We start from the raw sequence: 21437 nt of genomic DNA, 5'->3' as shown, positions 1-21437 counted from the left end.
TGACAACCCCATTTTCCAGAAGAGTACCACCTCCACCGCCAAGTTGCCAACTACTGCACCATGAATCCATGATAACCCAATACTTCTGCTAAATATCAAACACTTTCTCAATTTATCTCAAAATACAGTCAATTCATATCACAAAAATTAACCCCCATAACATCAATTTTTTCTCTCTCCTCCTCCATTAATCCATTTTTGATGCTCTACTTTTTAATTTGCCGATCTCAATTATATTTCATGATCGGAAATAATCGTATATTAAGTTAACACTTTAGTGGAGATAGGATTATTGATGAAACCCGACGGAAAAAAACGATCTTCCGAGAAGGCTTTGGTGGTGAAGAATGGTGTTCTCTAACTTGTGTGTTTGTTGGTTAGATGATAATCTACAAAATGGATAAGCTAATGTTACCGTTGTTATTTTTGTAAGCTGAGGATTAGTTTTTTTTTTTTTTAATTTGGTTTAGAATCGTTTTTTTTTAATTTGGTTTAGAATCGTTTTTTTTGCTTGGGCGGGAACTAAAATTGGGGAAGAATGGAGATATCTCTCCCGCTCAGCTAACCCAAAATGGCGCCATTAACCAAATATTTTCCCCCATTTATGCTGTTTTCCCCCCTTAAAATTAATTTTTTTTTGCTTAGTTGGACCACTAATTGGGCAGGGTACCAGGGCCCCAGATACCCTCAATGTAACTGTATCAGCTCCCTTCACCTGTTGAGTTTGCTGCAGTTCAAGACAAAAATTTCGCAATATTCAATTCCCAATCTTATCTTCTCAACCCACCACGCACAGATCTAGAATTTCAAAAAATAAAAATATCAGAGACTTCTTCATCAGATCCGTTGTACACAAATCTTCGCCGGAATCTCCATAGCCATGCCTCCTTCTACACAAATCTTATCGCCGATGCTTCTTCATCTTTGATCCGTTCCTTCGCCGTAAAGGTTTCCTGCTCCACCGGAAAGGTTTCCTGCTCCACCGGAAAGGTTTCCTGCTCCGCCAGAAAGGTTTCCTGCTCGCAACTCGCTCCTCCGCTTCTTCACCGCGGGTAACTACGTACCTTCCTCTTCTCCTCTGCTCCACCGCCTGTAACACTGCCTTGTAACATCGGAAAAGGTATCCTGCTCTTTTTCAATTTTGTTGTTTTAATTTCTTCAACTATTTCTATGGCCTAATAAAAAAAAAATCTTCCAATTTTAATTATTTCCCACATTTTAATTATGTTGAATTAATTTCGCAATTTGTATGACCTAATAAAAAATAAAATTCATTAACCAGGAACTGAAAAATATTAGGATATTGAATTGGAAAGTGATATTTAACACTTAAAAGTCTCTAATTTTATATTCATTTGATAAGAATATCGGTAGATTTATATCTTAATTTTCAATGAAACCTTTACATTTATGAGTTCAAGATAATTTTAATGGGAACATTGTATTTGGTGTTATACTTGCTTGAATGTACAAATTTGTATCTGCGTTTCTTAAATTCGGTAGCCAATTTGGTCGAAGGGTTTTGCATCCTGTCGTATTTTTGTGTTTTGCGCCACGAGCGTATCGTAATTGTATTTTAGATAGTGATGATGAGTTGATGACTACTGATGATGATGGGAAAGGGTATAACCCTATTGAGAAATTTCCAGGGAACTCTGAGAGAGTTAAGATTTTGATCTGGGTTTGGATAGAGTAAGTAAAGAGCAAGATGAATATGCCTGATGTTTGGGGTGATGAAGATCATAAACTAATATTTAATTTTTTTGGTGTACGTCTAATATTTTGTTTGAGTCTGTTTGCTCATGATCATCTGTAGGATCGCTTCCAACCCTGCCCTTCCAACACCCATTGTTTCTCATTCAGTATTTTATGTGTTTTGAGCATTTGAACTTGCTTAGATTAATCAATGTTGTTTGAACCAGTAGAAATTATTAGTAGTATTGATCTTCATAATTCAGGAATATGGTTAATTCTACAGATTAAAGAAGTTTAGTTTTATGTGGTAATGTTGTCTGAATCTGTTATATCGAATCAACTTGATTGGAAGCCTTTGGGTACAGGCATTCTTGAACCAACTTGATTGGAAGCCTCTGGCAATGGAGATCCATTCCCTGCACCTTTTGACACTAGGCTTAGAGTTATAAGCTCCTTTTTGACATGCTGGTAGAGTAGAAAAGTAATTTTTACCTTTCGCATTTACTGCAGCCTTAACATTCGGTTTGACAAAGGCCGGCACTGAGAATGATCAGAATGAAGGTTTTTAATTCGATTTTTGAGGGTTTTTGGCTTGGATCTGATATCGTGTATTTTCTGCCTAATTGTTGTTTGAAGTTGTTGCGGAATGCATGAATTAGGGTTATTGCTATGTTTGCTTGTAGTTGTTCCATGGCAATTGTGCTATATTTCTTGGATACTGCTAGCTCTTCCCCAAGTTATCTTTATAATGGAAACGTGGTTAAGACTAATCAGAATCCTGATATTGAATCAAGGTAAGCTACCTATATATTCCCAATTTCCCATAGGCAAAGTTATTAAATTGTTTAATCTCCTGCATAAATTCAATTGATAGCCATATAATCAAAACAAGTTGGGGCGTGATATGTGAGGTTCGCACAATGTGACTAGTATTTTGCATTAGAGGCATGATTTGCATTTTCTGAAGCTGGATATCAGTGCACAGAACTGATCAGAACTGTGCACTGATCTGCATGTGAACTGATCTGCACAGTTTCTGATCAGTTTTGTGCACTGATCTGCACAGCTCTGATCAGTTCTATGCAGATCATTGCACAGTTCTGATCAGTTCTGTGCACTGATCTGCATAGTTCTGATAAGTTCTATGCAGATCATTCCACAGTTCTGATCAGTTCTGTGCACTGTTCTGCGCACAGTTCTGATCAATTCTATGCAGATTTTCACATTTTCTCACCCCATTTTCGCATTTTTGCATTTTTGCACCCAATTTTCATATTTTCGCACCCAATTTTTAACTAAAGAAACTAAGGATTGATTTCAAACTTATTACATGTTTCATATGCATAGTTTTAACTTTCTTAGACTCATTCCAACATATTTTCTGAAGCAGTTTTTCGCTTGAATCTTTGACAGGAGAGTGCACTAGCAATGTGTTGTCTGAAAATCGTCCACCATCAGAATGGTAGGCAGCTACTTTGAGGTAAACCTTATCATTGCAGATTATTCGGTACTCCTATTTCTAAATTGTTAACATTTTGTTCCTTTTTCCTTCCTTAAAGGTTAGAGGATACATTAATCGAACTTTATCTGTCGGGCTATCCAAATACAGCATCTGAAGTTGTTGATAACCAACAGCTTCCGAAGGAAACAGATGACGAAGATGGTTTTATGTTGACAACTGATGGTCAGTTACATACTTATGTTTTAGAGTGTATTAGACATAAAGAACTTGTGTCTGTGATGGTTTCTGTTTATTCCAGGAAACAGCAAACTCTACGTGCATAACCATATTGGAATGAGTCTTAGAAAGTTTAAACAAAGCATATAAAACATGTAATTAGTTTAAAATGAGCCTATAGGTTCATGAGTTCGAAAATGGGAGTGAAAATGTATCATTTTAGCCTAAATATGTCCGTAACGACCCAACAAGCCTTAAACGTGCATAACTTGATTGGAATGAGTCTTAGAAAGTTTAAACATAGCATATAAAACATGTATTTAGTTTAAAATGAGTCCTTAGGTTCTTTAGTGCAAAGTTGGTAGAGAAATGCCTCAATTTGGCCTAAATATGTCATATAACGACCCAACGAGCCTTAAACGTGCTTAACTAGATTGGAATGAGTCTTAGAAAGTTTAAACAAAGCATATAAAACATGTAATTAGTTTAAAATGAATCATTAGGTTCATTAGTTCAAAAATGGGAGCGAAAATGTCTCATTTTACACTAAATATGTCCATAACGACCCAACAAGCCTAAAACGTGCATAACCATATTGGAATGAGTCTTAGAAATTTTAAACAAAGCATATAAAACATGAATTAGTTTAAAATGAGTCCATAGGTTCATGAGTTCGAATATGGGAGCGAAAATGTATCATTTTAGCCTAAATATGTCCGTAACGACCCAACAAGCCTTAAACGTGCATAACTTGATTGGAATGAGTCTTCGAAAGTTTAAACATAGCATATAAAACATGTATTTAGTTTAAAATGAGCCCTTAAGTTCTTTAGTGCAAAGTTGGTAGCGAAATGCCTCAATTGGTCCTAAATATGTCCTATAACGACCCAGCGGGCCTTAAATGCGCATAACCATATTGGAATGAGTCTTAGAAAGTTTAAACAAAGCATATAAAACATGTAATTAGTTTAAAATGAATCATTAGGTTCATTAGTTCAAAAGTGGGAGCGAAAATGTCTCATTTTAGACTAAATATGTCCGTAACGACCCAACAAGCCTAAAACGTGCATAACCATATTGGAATGAGTCTTAGAAAGTTTAAACAAAGCCTATAAAACATATAATTAGTTTAAAATGAGTCCATAGGTTCATGAGTTCGAATATGGGAGCGAAAATGTATCATTTTATCCTAAATATGTCCGTAACGACCCAACAAGCCTTAAACGTGCATAACTTGATTGGAATTAGTCTTAGAAAGTTTAAACATAGCATATAAAACATGTATTTAGTTTAAAATGAGTCCTTAAGTTCTTTAGTGCAAAGTTGGTAGCGAAATGCCTCAATTGGTCCTAAATATGTCCTATAACGACCCAGCGGGCCTTAAATGCGCATAACCATATTGGAATGAGTCTTAGAAAGTTTAAACATAGCATATAAAACATGTAATTAGTTTAAAATGAGTCCATAGGTTAATGAGTTCGAAAATGGGAGCGAAAATGTATCATTTTAGCCTAAATATGTCCGTAACGACCCAACAAGCCTAAAACGTGCATAACCATATTGGAATGAGTATTAGAAAGTTTAAACAAAGCATATAAAACATGTAATTAGTTTAAAATGAGTCCATAGGTTCATGAGTTCGAAAATATGTCCGTAACGACCCAACAAGCTTTATACGTGCATAACTTGATTGGAATGAGTCTTAGAAAGTTTAAACATAGCATATAAAACATGTATTTAGTTTAAAATGAGCCCTTAGGTTCTTTAGTGCAAAGTTGGTAGCGAAATGCCTCAATTGGGCCTAAATATGTCATATAACGACCCAACGGGCCTTAAACGCGCATAACTAGATTGGAATGAGTCTTAGAAAGTTTAAACAAAGTATATAAACATGTAATTAGTTTAAAATGAATCATTAGGTTCATTAGTTTAAAAATGGGAGCGAAAATGTCTCATTTTAGCCTAAATATGTCCATAACGACCCAACGAGCCTAAAACGTGCATAACCATATTGGAATGAGTATTAGAAAGTTTAAACAAAGCATATAAAACATGTAATTAGTTTAAAATGAATCATTAGGTTCATTAGTTCAAAAATGGGAGCGAAAATAACGGTATTCAAGTCACTTTATGCCTATACCAAGTTCTTTTAAATTAGTTTTCGAGTAACTAATACCAAGTTTTTGCTTTTTGAAGGGTTATGTACAAAGAGAAATGCCATACTCTAATGAGGAGTTAGAAGAAACTCGAGAACAATGGGCAAAGTAATTTAAGGACAACTATTTGATGGATGCCGACGAATGAGTTTGTTGTCTAGTAATGTTATGTTTTATGTTTTTGTTATGTATTGGATATGACGTTGGATGCTACTTGGAGCATATATATGGTTGTTGGAACATATATGTATGTTATGTCTTATATACAGGTCTTTAGAAATTCCCGTTTTGTCCGGGTTTCGCAAATTACAAGGGAAATTATGGCAAATTTTTTGCAACCTATTAAACTATTTATAATGTTTTTATTATAATTTTTTGTCAAAATAATAGGATTGTCCAGGATAAATATATAAATATGCATCTGATTGGAGCTATTATATTTATTTATTTATTTTTTTAAAAAAGAATTAATTACAGCGCGTGCACTGGCACTGAGCTGCAAAATGACAACAAATCGCAGCTCGTATTTCTCAACAAGGCGCTGCAACTACTTTTATTTGTAACTTATAGGGGTCGAACCGCGCTGCAACTAATACACTATTTACAACTTATACAGGTCTACCCGCGCTGTAATTAACCTATTATTTGCAGCGCCTATGGCCGTTGTAAAAAAAACTTACGGTATTTGCAGCCATCACAATTGCAGCGCGCGAAAACGCCGCAAAAAGCCCGTTTTACCCGCGTTGCACGTGATTTTTTCTACTAGTGTGTTGTCAATTTTTCCAAAAAATTATTTTTCTTTATACAACATTATACTGATGTGGACGGTACATTGAGAATTAAATGAAAAAATGGCGTGTTTTGATAATTATGACTTCTTTAAGCATTATTGTCGGAAATTGATCGCTCCCAAAATTGACTAAGATTTATTTTTCTTTTGACGGGAAGAACAATATAATTAATAATAAGCCATATGACATCTATAATTATTAAATAGATATGCATACCACATATTTAGAGAAAATACATAATCGTTACGATCACAATAATTACTATTCTGCATCATAAAGCACAACTCGTACTCCACCGCTTCTAGCTTGTCGCATACAATGATTTTCGATATTTTTGCATCTTTTCAAGTAGATCCTTTCACAATCTGCGCACAAATTATTCCGATCGACGAGTTGATAGATCTTAAACCCTTATGAATTCAGAGCACCTTCCCAATTATTAAAACACTAAAAATGAAATTCTCATCCTTGGATGACAATCAAGAACCTAGAAAAATATAGGAAAAACCCAAGAATGAATTAGGAACAGTCCAATAATAAATTGGTAACAAACCAACGGGAAAAAAAAAACAAAACATGAATAGAAAATAATGGAAAATAAGAAAAGGGTCAAAATAGTGTAATTTTCGAGAAATGAGACTATTTTCGGTCTGAACGACCAAGAAAACGAAAATCCTAGAAGATGAGAGAGACATGACTAAGATATTAATTGACTTCAATTGTTAAAATAATTAAATTATCGGTGTGTTCTCTTCAACTTACAATGCCTGGACTTATCTGAACTTATAGGAACTTATCTAAACTTATCTGAACTTATAGGACCTTATAGGAACTTATAAGAATTTATTGGAACTTATATGAGCTTATTGGAACCTATAGGACCTTATTCAACCTTATTGGACTTTATTGGACCTTATAAGATCTTATTAAACCTTACTAGACTTTATTTAAAGTTTATTAGATTATTACTAAACTTTTAACGTACCATTAGAATATTGAAAATAATTATCCAAACTTTATACTCTGCTCTGATGATTGAAGCAATCAATTGATAAGATATATACTCCCTCCGTATTTAAATAGGAGATACATTTGGACGGGCACGAGTATTAAGGAAGAATAGTTGAATGAAATAAAATAATAAAGCAAGTGAGGTTGGGGTAAATATTTTAATCAAGTAAATAAGTGGAGACCATTAAATTTTTGGAGGTGTGGGGTGAAGGGTCTATGAAATTAATTGTTTAATGTGATAATGGGGTTGGAGTATTATTTAATTAGATGATGGAGTTGAAAAGTTACTAAAAATGGCAAGTGTATCTCCTATTTAAATACGGTCGGAAATGGTAAGTGTATCTCCTATTTAAATACGGAGGAAATAAGTATCATTACTATTAAGAAACAAAATATGTTACCTCTAAATATTTACAGGCGGTGTTACAAAACGTTGTGATTAATACTACATACGTGTTATTTGTTGTATGTCTCACCAAAAAGATCCTTAGTTGATTTGCGATGTACATGTTATATTTAAAAGTAAGTTTTCCCTTAAATTATATTGATAATAATTAGTAATAACATATTAATTAATGCTTACAAATAATTGATAATTATTAACTTCAATTAGTGATCACAAAGAATTCTAATATAATAACATAAATATGATGTATTTAATATATCAACGCAAATAATCATAATATTACATATTTTATTTAAGACCTTATTGGAACTTATACGACCTTATAGGAACTTATTGGACTTTATTGGAACTTATTGGACCTTATTGGAACTTATATGACCTTATTGTAACTTATCTGAACTGATAGTACCTGCAAATAAGGTCCTATAAGTTGAAGATAACAAGGCCTATAAGTATGGGTTGGTAGACATGGAAAATCCGTCAATGTGTCACCTACTCATGATGGATATTGTTTGGGTCAACAATCAAAATATTGACTCATTATATATTTGACGATTTATTATAACCCATCTTAGTTTATTTAATGGTGAAAGCTCGGCAAAATGGGTTGAACTATTATAAACTGCTCATGAATATCAAGCCCAAAAAAGGGCTCTTGTACACCAAAATTCTAAAAGCCTCCCTCGCTCTATAAATAGAGAATTTCTCCTCATATACAGAGGAGAAACAAACGATAGACCATAAAACTCTCAAATACTCTCCCTGACCGTCAATCAACATCAAAAGTACTCTTTATATAAGAAGAATAACAAACATTCAAAAAGGTGTGTCGTTCCATTATAGAAGATCAACCTTGGACGAGATCAAGGCCAAAGACCCTTATTCAAGAAGTTTAAATGTGTTCCCGGTCAACATCAAATCCTTCCTATAGAAGAAGAACAACAACATACAAAACCGACGTGTTGTTTTATTCTACATCAATATCCTTGAACGAGATCAAACTCTACAACCTTCATTCAAATACAAATTAAACCAGTTCGTGAACCAAATCAAACCAGTATGTGACGTTAAGGAGTCAGTTCGAACTGTGAGGTTATGATACATATGACAATTCATAAATCATGCGGAAAAACCATAAAGCCAGGAAAACATATTATTTACACATAATCATTTAGCATAGTTTAGATGCATACTCTTTGTTGCGTGCCTTCCCTAGCTGCGCCCGAACCGAACAAGAACAAGTCTTTAGGACTCCAAGTGTCGTCCCTCCGTAGATAGTCCACAGCACGTCCGGATCCGCCTTAAGATTGACCAACTAGAATCGCCCTTAAGGTACTATTATTTTCGGCACTTTATAGGCAAATGTGTGACTGAATTTTCTCTCAAAAACTCACTTTGAATACTTTGAAACTTGTTATAAATTGTGAGCCCTAGCCTCATATTTATAGGGGTATGGAAAGGGAATCGAAATCCTATTCAGATACAAATTAATTAAACCTAGAATCCTACAAGAACTCTAATTTAATTAATTTATCAAATAGAATTAGGAATTTAATCATTAACCGAACTCTGCATGTTTTAGGAAACGTGCACGAACACAAACACTTGCACACACACACGCACGGCAGCCTCGATGGGCCCCCATGCGTGCGCGCGAGCAGCAGCCCACGCAGCGCCCGCGCACGCTGCGCGCTGCGCGTGCTGTGCGCGCTGTGCGCGCTGCGCAGCCTGCTGGGCCTGGCCTTGCGCTGGGCCTGGCGTGGCTGTTTGTGCGGCGCGCTTGGCTTGCTGGGCGATGGCCTGGCTTCGTGCTGGGCCTCGTCCGGCAGGCCTCGTCCGATGCTTATTCGTACGATGCGCTTCCGATTAAATTTTCCGATTCCGGAATTCATTTCCGATACGAACAATATTTAATATTTCCGATTCCGGAATTAATTTCCGTTTCGAACAAATATTTAATATTTCCGTTTCCGGAATTATTTTCCGATTCCGGTAATATTTCCGATTCTGACAATATTTCCGTTTCCGGCAATATTTCCGATTCTGGCAATATTTCCATTTCCGATAATATTTTCCGATACGTACCATGTTTCCGTTTCCGGCAACATCTACGACTTGGATAATATTTATATTTCCGATACGATCCATATTTCCGTTTCCGGCAATATCATCGTTTCCGGAGTATTCATTTCTTGCCTGTGACGATCTTAGCTCCCACTGAAACCAAGATCCGTCGGTTCCGAATATTCATAGATGGAGTATTTAATGCCATTAAATACTTGATCCGTTTACGTACTATTTGTGTGACCCTACGGGTTCAGTCAAGAGTAAGCTGTGGATTAATATCATTAATACCACTTGAACTGAAGCGGCCTCTAGCTAGGCATTCAGCTCACTTGATCTCACTGAATTATTAACTTGTTAATTAATACTGAACCGCATTTATTAGACTTAACATAGAATGCATACTTGGACCAAGGGCATTATTTCCTTCAGTCTCCCACTTGTCCTTAGGGACAAGTGTGCATTTCCTAATTCCTTTGTCGCTCGATGCTTGTTCTTGAACATAAGGTAAGAGTTGTCATCCTTATTATGTCCAGAGGTGTTCCTCGGTTTCAGAGTTCAACTGATCAAATAAACAGATAATCATAGCCTATGATTCATCCGAGCACGGCCATGCATTTCACAGTTTCTAGCTCTCCGAGTGGCCTTGTACAACTTTTAAGCATCTCATCCCGATTTATGGGAGGACAATCCCAATCTTGCGATCTTGAGATTAGACTTCGTTTGATAGGTGATTACCTGAGCGTTGCCTTTATAGCCTCCTTTTACGGTGCGACGGTTGGTCAACGTCAAAGCAACCAGTTCTCAAACAAGTAATCTCAAATCACTCAGGTATTGAGGATTTAGTGTCTAATAATTTAATGAAATTTACTTATGACAGACTTTCATCTCTTACAGTAAAGTTTCATAGGTATCGTCCGATACTAGTCTTCCCAAAGTAAGTATCTATGCAAATGATTATGACATTGCCATGTCCACATAGTTCAAGAAACAGAACTACTAGTCATCTTGCATTCTAATCGTCTAACGTTTTCTATGCGTCCAATTTTATAGAAAACTCCGATTAGGGACCATTTTCAACCTTTGACATTCAAGTTCACTTGATAGACATTTCTTAGTCACAGGACTGGTCCTGACAGTCTATCTTGAATATATATTGTCAAATTGAAGGGACTCATCATTTAATAAACCACAAATTAAATGGAAAAATGAATTCTTTTCATTTATTGTGAATGATTAACCAATAATGTTTTACAAAGATTTAAACTCTAAAACTTTAAAACATTAAACAGAGACATCAAAGCCATTCTCCAATATGCTTGATTCCCATAGCTGCAGTGTGCGAGTTGTGCTTCGCCTGCGGCAGAGGTTTAGTTAATGGATCTGATATGTTGTCATCAGTTCCAATTTTGCTTATCTCGACTTCTTTTCTTTCAACGAACTCTCGTAGAAGGTGAAATCTACGAAGTACATGCTGTTAGGTTATGATACATATGACATTTACATAAATCATGCGGAAACAACCATTAACCCAGGAATCATATTATTTACACATAATCATATAGCATAATTAGATGCATACTCTTTGTTGCGTGCCCTCCCTAGCTGCGCCCGAACCGAACAAGAACAAGTCTTTTAGGACTCCAAATGTCGTCCCTCCGTAGATAGTCCACAGCACGTCCGGATCCGCCTTAAGATTGACCAACTAGAATCGCCCTTAAGGTACTAGAAAATTCGGCACTTTTATGAGCAAGATGTGTTTTAATTTTCTCTCAAAAAACTCACTTTTGAATACTTTGAAACTTGTATATAAATTATGACCCCTAGGCCTTTATTTATAGAGTTATGGAAAAGGAATCGTAATCCTAGTAGGATGCGAATTAATTGGAATTAGAATCCTACATGAATTCTATTTAATTAATTTATCCAATTAGGAATAGACATTTAATCATACACTGACTCTTGCAGATTCAGGAATCACGCATGAGCACAAACTCACACACACACGGCAGCCACAAGGACTGCCCATGCGTGCGAGCTGCAGCCCACGCAGCAAGGCCCACGCTTCCGTGGCCTTGGCGCGCGCTGGGCTTGTGGCGTGCGTGCTTGCTGGGCGACGGCCTGGCTTCGTGCTGGGCCTTCGTCCGGCAGGCCTCGTCCGATGCTAATTCGTACGATACGCTTCCGATTAAATTTCCATTTCCGGAATCTATTTCCGATACGAACAATATTTAATATTTTCGATTCCGAAATTAATTTCCGTTTCGAACAAATATTTAATATTTCCGTTTCCGGAATTATTTTCCGATTCCGGCAATATTTCCGATTCTGACAATATTTCCGTTTCCGGCAATATTTCCGATTCTGGTAATATTTCCATTTCCAATAATATTTTCCGATACGTACCATGTTTCCGTTTCCGGCAACATCTACGACTTGGATAATATTCATATTTCCGATACGATCCATATTTCCGTTTCCGGCAATATCATCGTTTCCGGAGTATTCATTTCTTGCCTGTGACGATCTTAGCTCCCACTGAAACCAAGATCCGTCGGTTCCGAATATTCATAGATGGAGTATTTAATGCCATTAAATACTTGATCCGTTTACGTACTATTTGTGTGACCCTACGGGTTCAGTCAAGAGTAAGCTGTGGATTAATATCATTAATTCCACTTGAACTGAAGCGGCCTCTAGCTAGGCATTCAGCTCACTTGATCTCACTGAATTATTAACTTGTTAATTAATACTGAACCGCATTTATTAGACTTAACATAGAATGCATACTTGGACCAAGGGCATTATTTCCTTCAGTCTCCCACTTGTCCTTAGGGACAAGTGTGCATTTCCTAATTCCTTTGTCGCTCGATGCTTGCTCTTGAACATAAGGTAAGAGTTGTCATCCTTATTATGTCCAGAGGTGTTCCTCGGTTTCAGAGTTCAACTGATCAAATAAACAGATAATCATAGCCTATGATTCATCCGAGCACGGCCATGCATTTCACAGTTTCTAGCTCTCCGAGTGGCCTTGTACAACTTTTAAGCATCTCATCCCGATTTATGGGAGGACAATCCCAATCTTGCGATCTTGAGATTAGACTTCGTTTGATAGGTGATTACCTGAGCGTTGCCTTTATAGCCTCCTTTTACGGTGCGACGGTTGGTCAACGCAAAGCAACCAGTTCTCAAACAAGTAATCTCAAATCACTCAGGTATTGAGGATTTAGTGTCTAATAATTTAATGAAATTTACTTATGACAGACTTTCATCTCTTACAGTAAAGTTTCATAGGTCTCGTCCGATACTAGTCTTCCCAAAGTAAGTATCTATGCAAATGATTATGACATTGCCATGTCCACATAGTTCAAGAAACAGAACTACTAGTCATCTTGCATTCTAATCGTCTAACGTTTTCTATGCGTCCAATTTTATAGAAAACTCCGATTAGGGACCATTTTCAACCTTTGACATTCAAGTTCACTTGATAGACATTTCTTAGTCACAGGACTGGTCCTGACAGTCTATCTTGAATATATCGTCAAGTTGAAGGGACTCATCATTTAATAAACCACAAATTAAATGGAAAAATGAATTTCTTTCATTTATTGTGAATGATTAACCAATAATGTTTTACAAAGATTTAAACTCTAAAACTTTAAAACATTAAACATAGACATCAAAGCCATTCTCCAATATGCTTGATTCCCATAGCTGCAGTGTGCGAGTTGTGCTTCGCTTGCGGCAGAGGTTTAGTTAATGGATCTGATATGTTGTCATCAGTTCCAATTTTGCTTATCTCGACTTCTTTTCTTTCAACGAACTCCCGTAGAAGGTGAAATCTACGAAGTACATGCTTGACTCTCTGGTGGTGTCTAGGCTCTTTTGCCTGTGCAATAGCTCCGTTATTATCACAATACAGGGCTATTGGTCCTTTAATGGAGGGGACTACACCAAGTTCTCCTATGAACTTCCTTAGCCATATAGCTTCCTTTGCTGCTTCATGTGCAGCAATGTACTCCGCTTCAGTTGTAGAATCCGCAATGGTGCTTTGCTTAGCACTTTTCCAGCTTACTGCTCCTCCGTTGAGGCAGAAGACAAACCCAGACTGTGATCTGAAATCATCTTTGTCGGTTTGGAAAATTGCGTCCGTATAGCCTTTAACAATTAATTCATCATCTCCACCATAGACCAGGAAGTCATCTTTGTGCCTTTTCAGGTACTTCAGAATGTTCTTGGCAGCAGTCCAATGCGCCTCTCCTGGGTCTGACTGGTATCTGCTCGTAGCACTGAGTGCGTACGCAACATCCGGGCGTGTACATATCATAGCATACATTATTGAACCAATCAATGATGCATATGGAATCCCATTCATTCGTCTACGCTCATCAAGTGTTTTTGGGCACTGAGTCTTGCTTAGAGTCATTCCATGAGACATGGGTAGGTAGCCTCGCTTGGAGTCCGCCATCTTGAACCTATCAAGCACCTTATTGATATAAGTGCTTTGACTAAGTCCAATCATCTTTTTAGATCTATCTCTGTAAATCTTGATGCCCAATATGTACTGTGCTTCTCCTAGATCCTTCATCGAAAAACATTTCCCAAGCCAAATCTTGACAGAGTTCAACATAGGAATGTCATTTCCGATAAGCAATATGTCGTCGACATATAATACTAGGAAAGCAATTTTGCTCCCACTGACCTTCTTGTATACACAAGATTCGTCCGCGTTCTTGATGAAACCAAAGTCACTGACTGCTTCATCAAAACGTATATTCCAGCTCCTGGATGCCTGCTTCAATCCGTAGATTGATTTCTTTAGCTTGCATACCTTTTTAGCATTCTTTGGATCCTCAAAACCTTCAGGCTGTGTCATAAACACAGTTTCTGTTAAAACGCCGTTTAAGAAAGCAGTTTTGACATCCATCTGCCATATTTCGTAATCGTAATATGCAGCGATTGCTAACATTATTCGAATAGACTTTAGCATTGCAACTGGTGAAAAGGTTTCATCGTAATCCATACCGTGGACTTGCCTGTAACCTTTTGCAACCAATCTAGCTTTGAAAACTTCAAGTTTCCCATCCTTGTCCTTTTTCAGTTTGAAAACCCATTTGCTTCCAATGGCTTGGTAGCCATCTGGCAGATCGACCAAATCCCATACTTGGTTTTCAGACATGGAGTCTAATTCAGATTGCATGGCTTCTTGCCATTGCTTGGAGCTAGGGCTCGTCATAGCTTGCTTGTAAGTCGCAGGTTCATCACTTTCAAGTAATAGAACGTCATAGCTCTCGTTCGTCAAAATACCTAAGTACCTTTCCGGTTGAGATCTATATCTTTGCGATCTACGCGGGGTAACATTTCTAGATTGACCATGATTCTCACCAGATTCTTCTAAAGATCTCTGAGTTTCATCCTGAATGTCATCTTGAGCATTCTCTAGAGTTTGTTGTTCGACTCGAATTTCTTCGAGGTCTACTTTTCTCCCACTTGTCATTTTGGAAATGTGATCCTTCTCCAAAAAGACACCATCTCGAGCAACAAACACTTTGTTCTCAGATGTATTGTAGAAGTAATACCCCTTTGTTTCCTTTGGATAGCCCACAAGGATACATTTGTCAGATTTTGGATGAAGTTTGTCTGAAATTAATCGTTTGACGTATACTTCACATCCCCAAATCTTAAGAAAAGACACATTTGGAGGCTTTCCAAACCATAATTCGTATGGAGTCTTTTCGACAGCTTTAGACGGAGCTCTATTTATAGTGAGTGCAGCTGTATTTAGTGCATGTCCCCAAAATTCTAATGGAAGTTCGGCCTGACCCATCATTGACCTGACCATGTCTAGCAAGGTTCTGTTCCTCCGTTCTGACACACCGTTCCATTGTGGTGTTCCAGGAGGAGTCAATTCTGATAGAATTCCACATTCTTTCAGATGGTCATCAAATTCATAGCTCAGATATTCACCGCCTCTATCAGACCGCAGTGCCTTAATCTTCTTGCCTAATTGATTCTCTACTTCACTCTGAAATTCCTTGAATTTGTCAAAGGATTCAGACTTATGCTTCATTAGGTAGACATAACCATACCTACTGAAGTCATCAGTGAAAGTGATAAAGTAGCTGAAACCACCTCTAGCATTTGTACTCATTGGTCCACATACATCTGTATGGATTAAACCCAATAGTTCATTTGCTCTTTCTCCAACTTTAGAGAAAGGTTGCTTTGTCATTTTGCCAAGTAAACATGATTCGCATTTACCATAATCCTCTAAGTCAAATGGTTCTAGAATTCCTTCCCTTTGAAGTCTTTCTAAGCGTTTCAAGTTTATATGGCCTAATCGACAATGCCACAGATAGGTGAGATCTGAATCATCCTTTTTGGCCTTTTTGGTATTTATGTTATATACTTGTTTGTCGTGATCTAATAAATAAAGTCCATTGACTAATCTAGCAGATCCATAAAACATCTCTTTAAAATAAAACGAACAACTATTGTCTTTTATTATAAAGGAAAATCCCTTAGCATCTAAGCAAGAAACTGAAATGATGTTTTTAGTAAGACTTGGAACATGGAAACATTCTTCCAGTTCCAAAACTAGCCCGGAGGGCAACGACAAATAGTAAGTTCCTACGGCTAATGCAGCAATCCGTGCTCCATTTCCCACTCGTAGGTCGACTTCTCCCTTGCTTAACTTTCTACTTCTTCTTAGTCCCTGTGGATTGGAACATAAGTGTGAGCCACAACCAGTATCTAATACCCAAGAAGTTGAATTAGCAAGTATACAGTCTATAACGAAAATACCTGAAGATGGAACGACTGTTCCGTTCTTCTGATCTTCCTTTAGCTTTGGACATTCTCTTTTGTAATGGCCTATTCCATCACAATAAAGACAGCTTGATGTGGACTTGTCCTGCTTTGATTTAGCATTGCCCTTGGACTTTCCACCTTTCTTGAATGGTCTCTTTCTAGCCTTGAGCAAATCTTTGGCTTCACAGTCCAGTACTATTTCAGCCTTTCTGACAAGGTGAATAAATTCTGCAACTGTTTCTTCTCTTGGTTCACTAAGGTATTGTTGCTTGAAGCGACCAAACCCACTGTGTAGTGAATTGAGCAAGACAGAGACTGCCATCCTTTCGCTTATTGGTGTTCCTAGTAGACTTAGGCGATCAAAATATGAACACATAAGATCCACATGGAACCTCAGTGGGACGCCTACCCTCTGTTTAGTGCGAAGGAGCTGAACATGTGTTTCTTGGACCTCCATCCTATAACACCTGTTGGGAGAACTAACCTTTAGCCCAGACATTGATTCAATCAACTCATGGACGTTCAGATCCCTGTCCTCCGTACTTCCACGACAGATATCCCTCAGATTCTTGATGAGCGTAAAAGGTTCATAGGCTACAAACCTTCTAGCCCAATCATCAGGGATATTGTTCAGCATGAGACTCATAACCTTTTTGAGATCCGCATCCCAGGCGTAAAATCTCTCAGGGGTCATGTCTCTGGCATAGTAGCTTGGCATGGGATGTGATAGTACATACTCAAGTCCATTGAGTTTGACTATTTCAACTAGCTTAGCTTCCCATTCAAGAAAATTTGTCAGGTTCAGCTTGACCATAAGCTCAGAACCCATGATGATGTTTTGATTGTTGTTTGCCATATTAAAACTACAATTGAAAAGAATAAACAAATAAATAACCATTCACAGTTTCTCTTAATAAACTTAAATTCTAGCATACATGCATAATTCAATGTTTATTAAGCATTTTATTCAAGTTATGTGTTCCGGCAGGTGTGAATAAAATGATTCCAAGATCCTAAAATCATTGAAGAACTAAGCACAGTTTGTCGACTTAATCCTAGAACATCTTAGGTAAGCAAACGCCTTTTGCTAATAGTCTAGAAACTATTCTTGGTTGATAGGTACGTCTAAGAACTTATTAGGTAAACCTATCGAATTTGCCACGACATAAAAGGACTCCTTACTTATATCGTTGAGTTTCACCAAAACTAACATGTACTCACAATTATTTGTGTACCTTGCCCCTTTAGGACCAATAAGTAACACCTCGCTGAGCGAAAACTATTACTAGATTGATGTAAAGGATATCCAAGCAAGTGTATATTTTGGCATGGCACCTTTTAACTCAATTTTTAAGTTTGGAACTTAAGGCTCTTACTATGTTGGTTAGATTTTAAGTGAACTAAAATCCTTAATCATGCAACATAATCAAGCTTTTGATCTCATGCATTTTAAGACATATTTAAAGCAATAAATAACTTAAAACATGCATAAGATATTTGTGATCTAGTATGGCCCGACTTCATCTTGAAGCTTTGACTTCAAAGTCCGTCTTGAAAATCTCCGTGGGAGGCACCATTTTCTTCAAATAGGATAAGCTATAACTAATTACAACTATTTGATGGTTCGCAGACCATATTTGAATTGAAAAATAACTTTGGTACTTTAGACCAATTACATTCAAATTAATGGTACGCAGACCATATTTTCTATCCTATTTGGGCCATACTAGTCACTTCATAACCTGCAAAACAGTACATATACAATATATACCATTCACCCATTCATTATCATGAATGGCCCACATAGCTGGTTAGTAAAACACATTATGCATCACGTAAACATTTGCAGCAATTAATCAAGGTCACCAATAATCTACCAATTATTCAGTCCTTATTAATTCTAATCGAGTTGTTTTAACCTTAAGGATTTGTAGACCTAATCAAGAGTTTATGACTAAAAACGCTCCCACTCAAACCAATAAATTCATATGCTTTACTAATTTTAAACATAAAATTGTATTTCTAGTCTAACCGGAAACATACAAATTTAATTAAAATTTAAAGCTCATATAAATTTATAATTGAATCCAAAATTTAATTTAATTTCAGTCGCATTTAAATTAATTCATGATTTTAATTTTAGTAAAATAATTAGAATAAATTCAATTTATTATAATTATAATATTCAAAATTAAAATCCAAGAAATTAATTCAAATTATTAATTTTAAAATTAATTAAAATTACGTGAACTGAAATTTTCAAATTAAACATTCAAAATGATCTAATCGAAACGCAAACACCCTACGCGTTGCACGCCCATGGGCCGTACGCACACAGCCATTGCTGGCCATGTGCGCGCAGCCCATGCGCTCGTCGCATAGCTGCTGCTGTCCCAACGCAAGCCTCCGCATAGCGCCCATCGCACGCGAGCTATCGCTCGCAGCGCGCGCGCGCGACATCGCTCGCTGGCGCGCGAGATCGCTCGCTGGGCGCGCAAGCTCGCTCGCTGCGCGCGCGAGCCATCGCTCGCTGGGGCGCGAGATCGCTCGCTGGCGCGCGAGATCGCTCGCTGCGCGCGCGCGAGCCATCGCTCGCTGGTGCGCGACATCGCTCGCTGGGCGGGCGACATCGCGCGCTGTGCGCGCGAGTGATGCTGTGCGCAGCTCTCGTGGCACGCGAGCTTGCGCTCGCTGCGCGCGAGGCTGCGCGCACTTGTGCGAGGCAGCGCGCGTTGTGGCGCAGCTCGCTTGCTGCCCACACGCGACTGCCTTGGCTCGCCCCTCGCCCATGCCCATACGTTCATTGCTCGTGGCACACGACACAAGGCAGGGCTGCTGCCTTGCGCTCGTGCACTACGCCCTTGCTCATTGCATTCGTGCCGCACGGGCGACGAGCTCCCTTGCTCGTCGTCGCATGCCCGCATTATACAACACCCCTTAAGGGTAACACGAAGCGTCCATTGCTTCGTGCGTGCAAGTTATTTGAACGAATCGCAAGAAAATTTAAAATTTATATTTAAAATTAATGACAAATTAATAAATATTATTAATTTCATAATTTTAGGGCGAAAAATCGAAAATTTATTATCCAATTGATTTCCGATTGTTATGGATTCAAGTCTAGGTCATAAAAATTTAAAATTTATCGTAAATTTACAATTTTTATGGTGGTTTTTAATCATAGGTTTCTAATTAAATTACAATTAATTATGAAAATCAAATTAATTCTAAATTATTCTAATTTTCAACAAATTAATCATAATTACAAATTAGATTGCATAATTAACAAGACTAGGCATTCAAACTTGTTAAACATATGCAGTAGGTCAATCAAAAATTCAAGATTTATCAACAGGAATCGCAAATATTTAATTTAACATCTTAAATTTACGAAATTTTGCATCCGAAAAACTAAAACCTTCGAAAAGTCATAGTTAGGCTTCGAATTTGAGAATTCTGGGTTCGGCAGAAAAAACCTATTTTTGTCAAAATTTTAGAATGCCTTTTACATGCGGAATTGACACAAAAATCACTCAATTCGGATGAGTAATGAAGAAACTGCCGAAAAACTGCGTACATATAATTAAATAAACGCAATTTGCAATTAATTAACAATTACGAAAATTAATCACCCCTTTTAATTCTTGCAAATTTGTAATATTTAACCATGTTCATGAAATTTAGATTATGAAAATAATAAGGGGCTCGTGATACCACTGTTAGGTTATGATACATATGACATTTACATAAATCATGCGGAAACAACCATTAACCCAGGAATCATATTATTTACACATAATCATATAGCATAATTAGATGCATACTCTTTGTTGCGTGCCCTCCCTAGCTGCGCCCGAACCGAACAAGAACAAGTCTTTTAGGACTCCAAATGTCGTCCCTCCGTAGATAGTCCACAGCACGTCCGGATCCGCCTTAAGATTGACCAACTAGAATCGCCCTTAAGGTACTAGAAAATTCGGCACTTTTATGAGCAAGATGTGTTTTAATTTTCTCTCAAAAAACTCACTTTTGAATACTTTGAAACTTGTATATAAATTATGACCCCTAGGCCTTTATTTATAGAGTTGTGGAAAAGGAATCGTAATCCTAGTAGGATGCGAATTAATTGGAATTAGAATCCTACATGAATTCTATTTAATTAATTTATCCAATTAGGAATAGACATTTAATCATACACTGACTCTTGCAGATTCAGGAATCACGCATGAGCACAAACTCACACACACACGGCAGCCACAAGGACTGCCCATGCGTGCGAGCTGCAGCCCACGCAGCAAGGCCCACGCTTCCGTGGCCTTGGCGCGCGCTGGGCTTGTGGCGTGCGTGCTTGCTGGGCGACGGCCTGGCTTCGTGCTGGGCCTTCGTCCGGCAGGCCTCGTCCGATGCTAATTCGTACGATACGCTTCCGATTAAATTTCCATTTCCGGAATCTATTTCCGATACGAACAATATTTAATATTTTCGATTCCGAAATTAATTTCCGTTTCGAACAAATATTTAATATTTCCGTTTCCGGAATTATTTTCCGATTCCGGCAATATTTCCGATTCTGACAATATTTCCGTTTCCGGCAATATTTCCGATTCTGGTAATATTTCCATTTCCAATAATATTTTCCGATACGTACCATGTTTCCGTTTCCGGCAACATCTACGACTTGGATAATATTCATATTTCCGATACGATCCATATTTCCGTTTCCGGCAATATCATCGTTTCCGGAGTATTCATTTCTTGCCTGTGACGATCTTAGCTCCCACTGAAACCAAGATCCGTCGGTTCCGAATATTCATAGATGGAGTATT

The 21437-nt window shown here is 37.5% G+C and overlaps 1 protein-coding gene across 11 annotated transcripts; it reads left to right on the top strand.

Moving 5' to 3' along the window:
* The first annotated feature begins 662 nt into the window (after nt 1-662).
* Nucleotides 663-5900, top strand: LOC110803000 (uncharacterized). Of its 11 annotated transcripts, XM_056840665.1 has the most exons (6): nt 704-1120; nt 2206-2256; nt 2379-2489; nt 3109-3157; nt 3255-3379; nt 5570-5900. In XM_056840665.1, exons 3-6 carry the CDS (start codon nt 2444-2446, stop codon nt 5599-5601), a joined length of 252 nt encoding a protein of 83 aa, XP_056696643.1. In that variant the 5' UTR covers nt 704-1120; nt 2206-2256; nt 2379-2443; the 3' UTR covers nt 5602-5900. The 11 variants fall into 11 exon arrangements, 6 of the variants coding, with proteins under 6 accessions (XP_056696643.1, XP_056696641.1, XP_056696642.1 ...); XM_056840663.1 differs by lacking the exon at nt 2206-2256 and having other exon boundaries at nt 707-1120; nt 2332-2489; XM_056840664.1 differs by lacking the exon at nt 2206-2256 and having other exon boundaries at nt 708-1120.
* The last annotated feature ends 15537 nt before the right edge of the window (nt 5901-21437 follow it).

This window comes from Spinacia oleracea, chromosome 3 (genome assembly GCF_020520425.1).
Source record: "Spinacia oleracea cultivar Varoflay chromosome 3, BTI_SOV_V1, whole genome shotgun sequence".
NCBI lineage: Eukaryota > Viridiplantae > Streptophyta > Magnoliopsida > Caryophyllales > Amaranthaceae > Spinacia > Spinacia oleracea.
This window is presented reverse-complemented; position numbering and strand designations above follow the sequence as displayed.

What these genes read in the sequence shown, in the direction of transcription:
- LOC110803000 (XM_056840663.1), top strand. Translation starts at nt 2,342, where the DNA reads ATGCATGAATTAGGGTTATTGCTATGTTTGCTTGTAGTTGTTCCATGG. An exon ending in AATCCTGATATTGAATCAAG is followed by an intron (nt 2,490 to 3,108) that starts GTAAGCTACCTA and finishes AATCTTTGACAG; the next exon opens with GAGAGTGCACTAGCAATGTG. An exon ending in TTTTATGTTGACAACTGATG is followed by an intron (nt 3,380 to 5,569) that starts GTCAGTTACATA and finishes TGCTTTTTGAAG; the next exon opens with GGTTATGTACAAAGAGAAAT.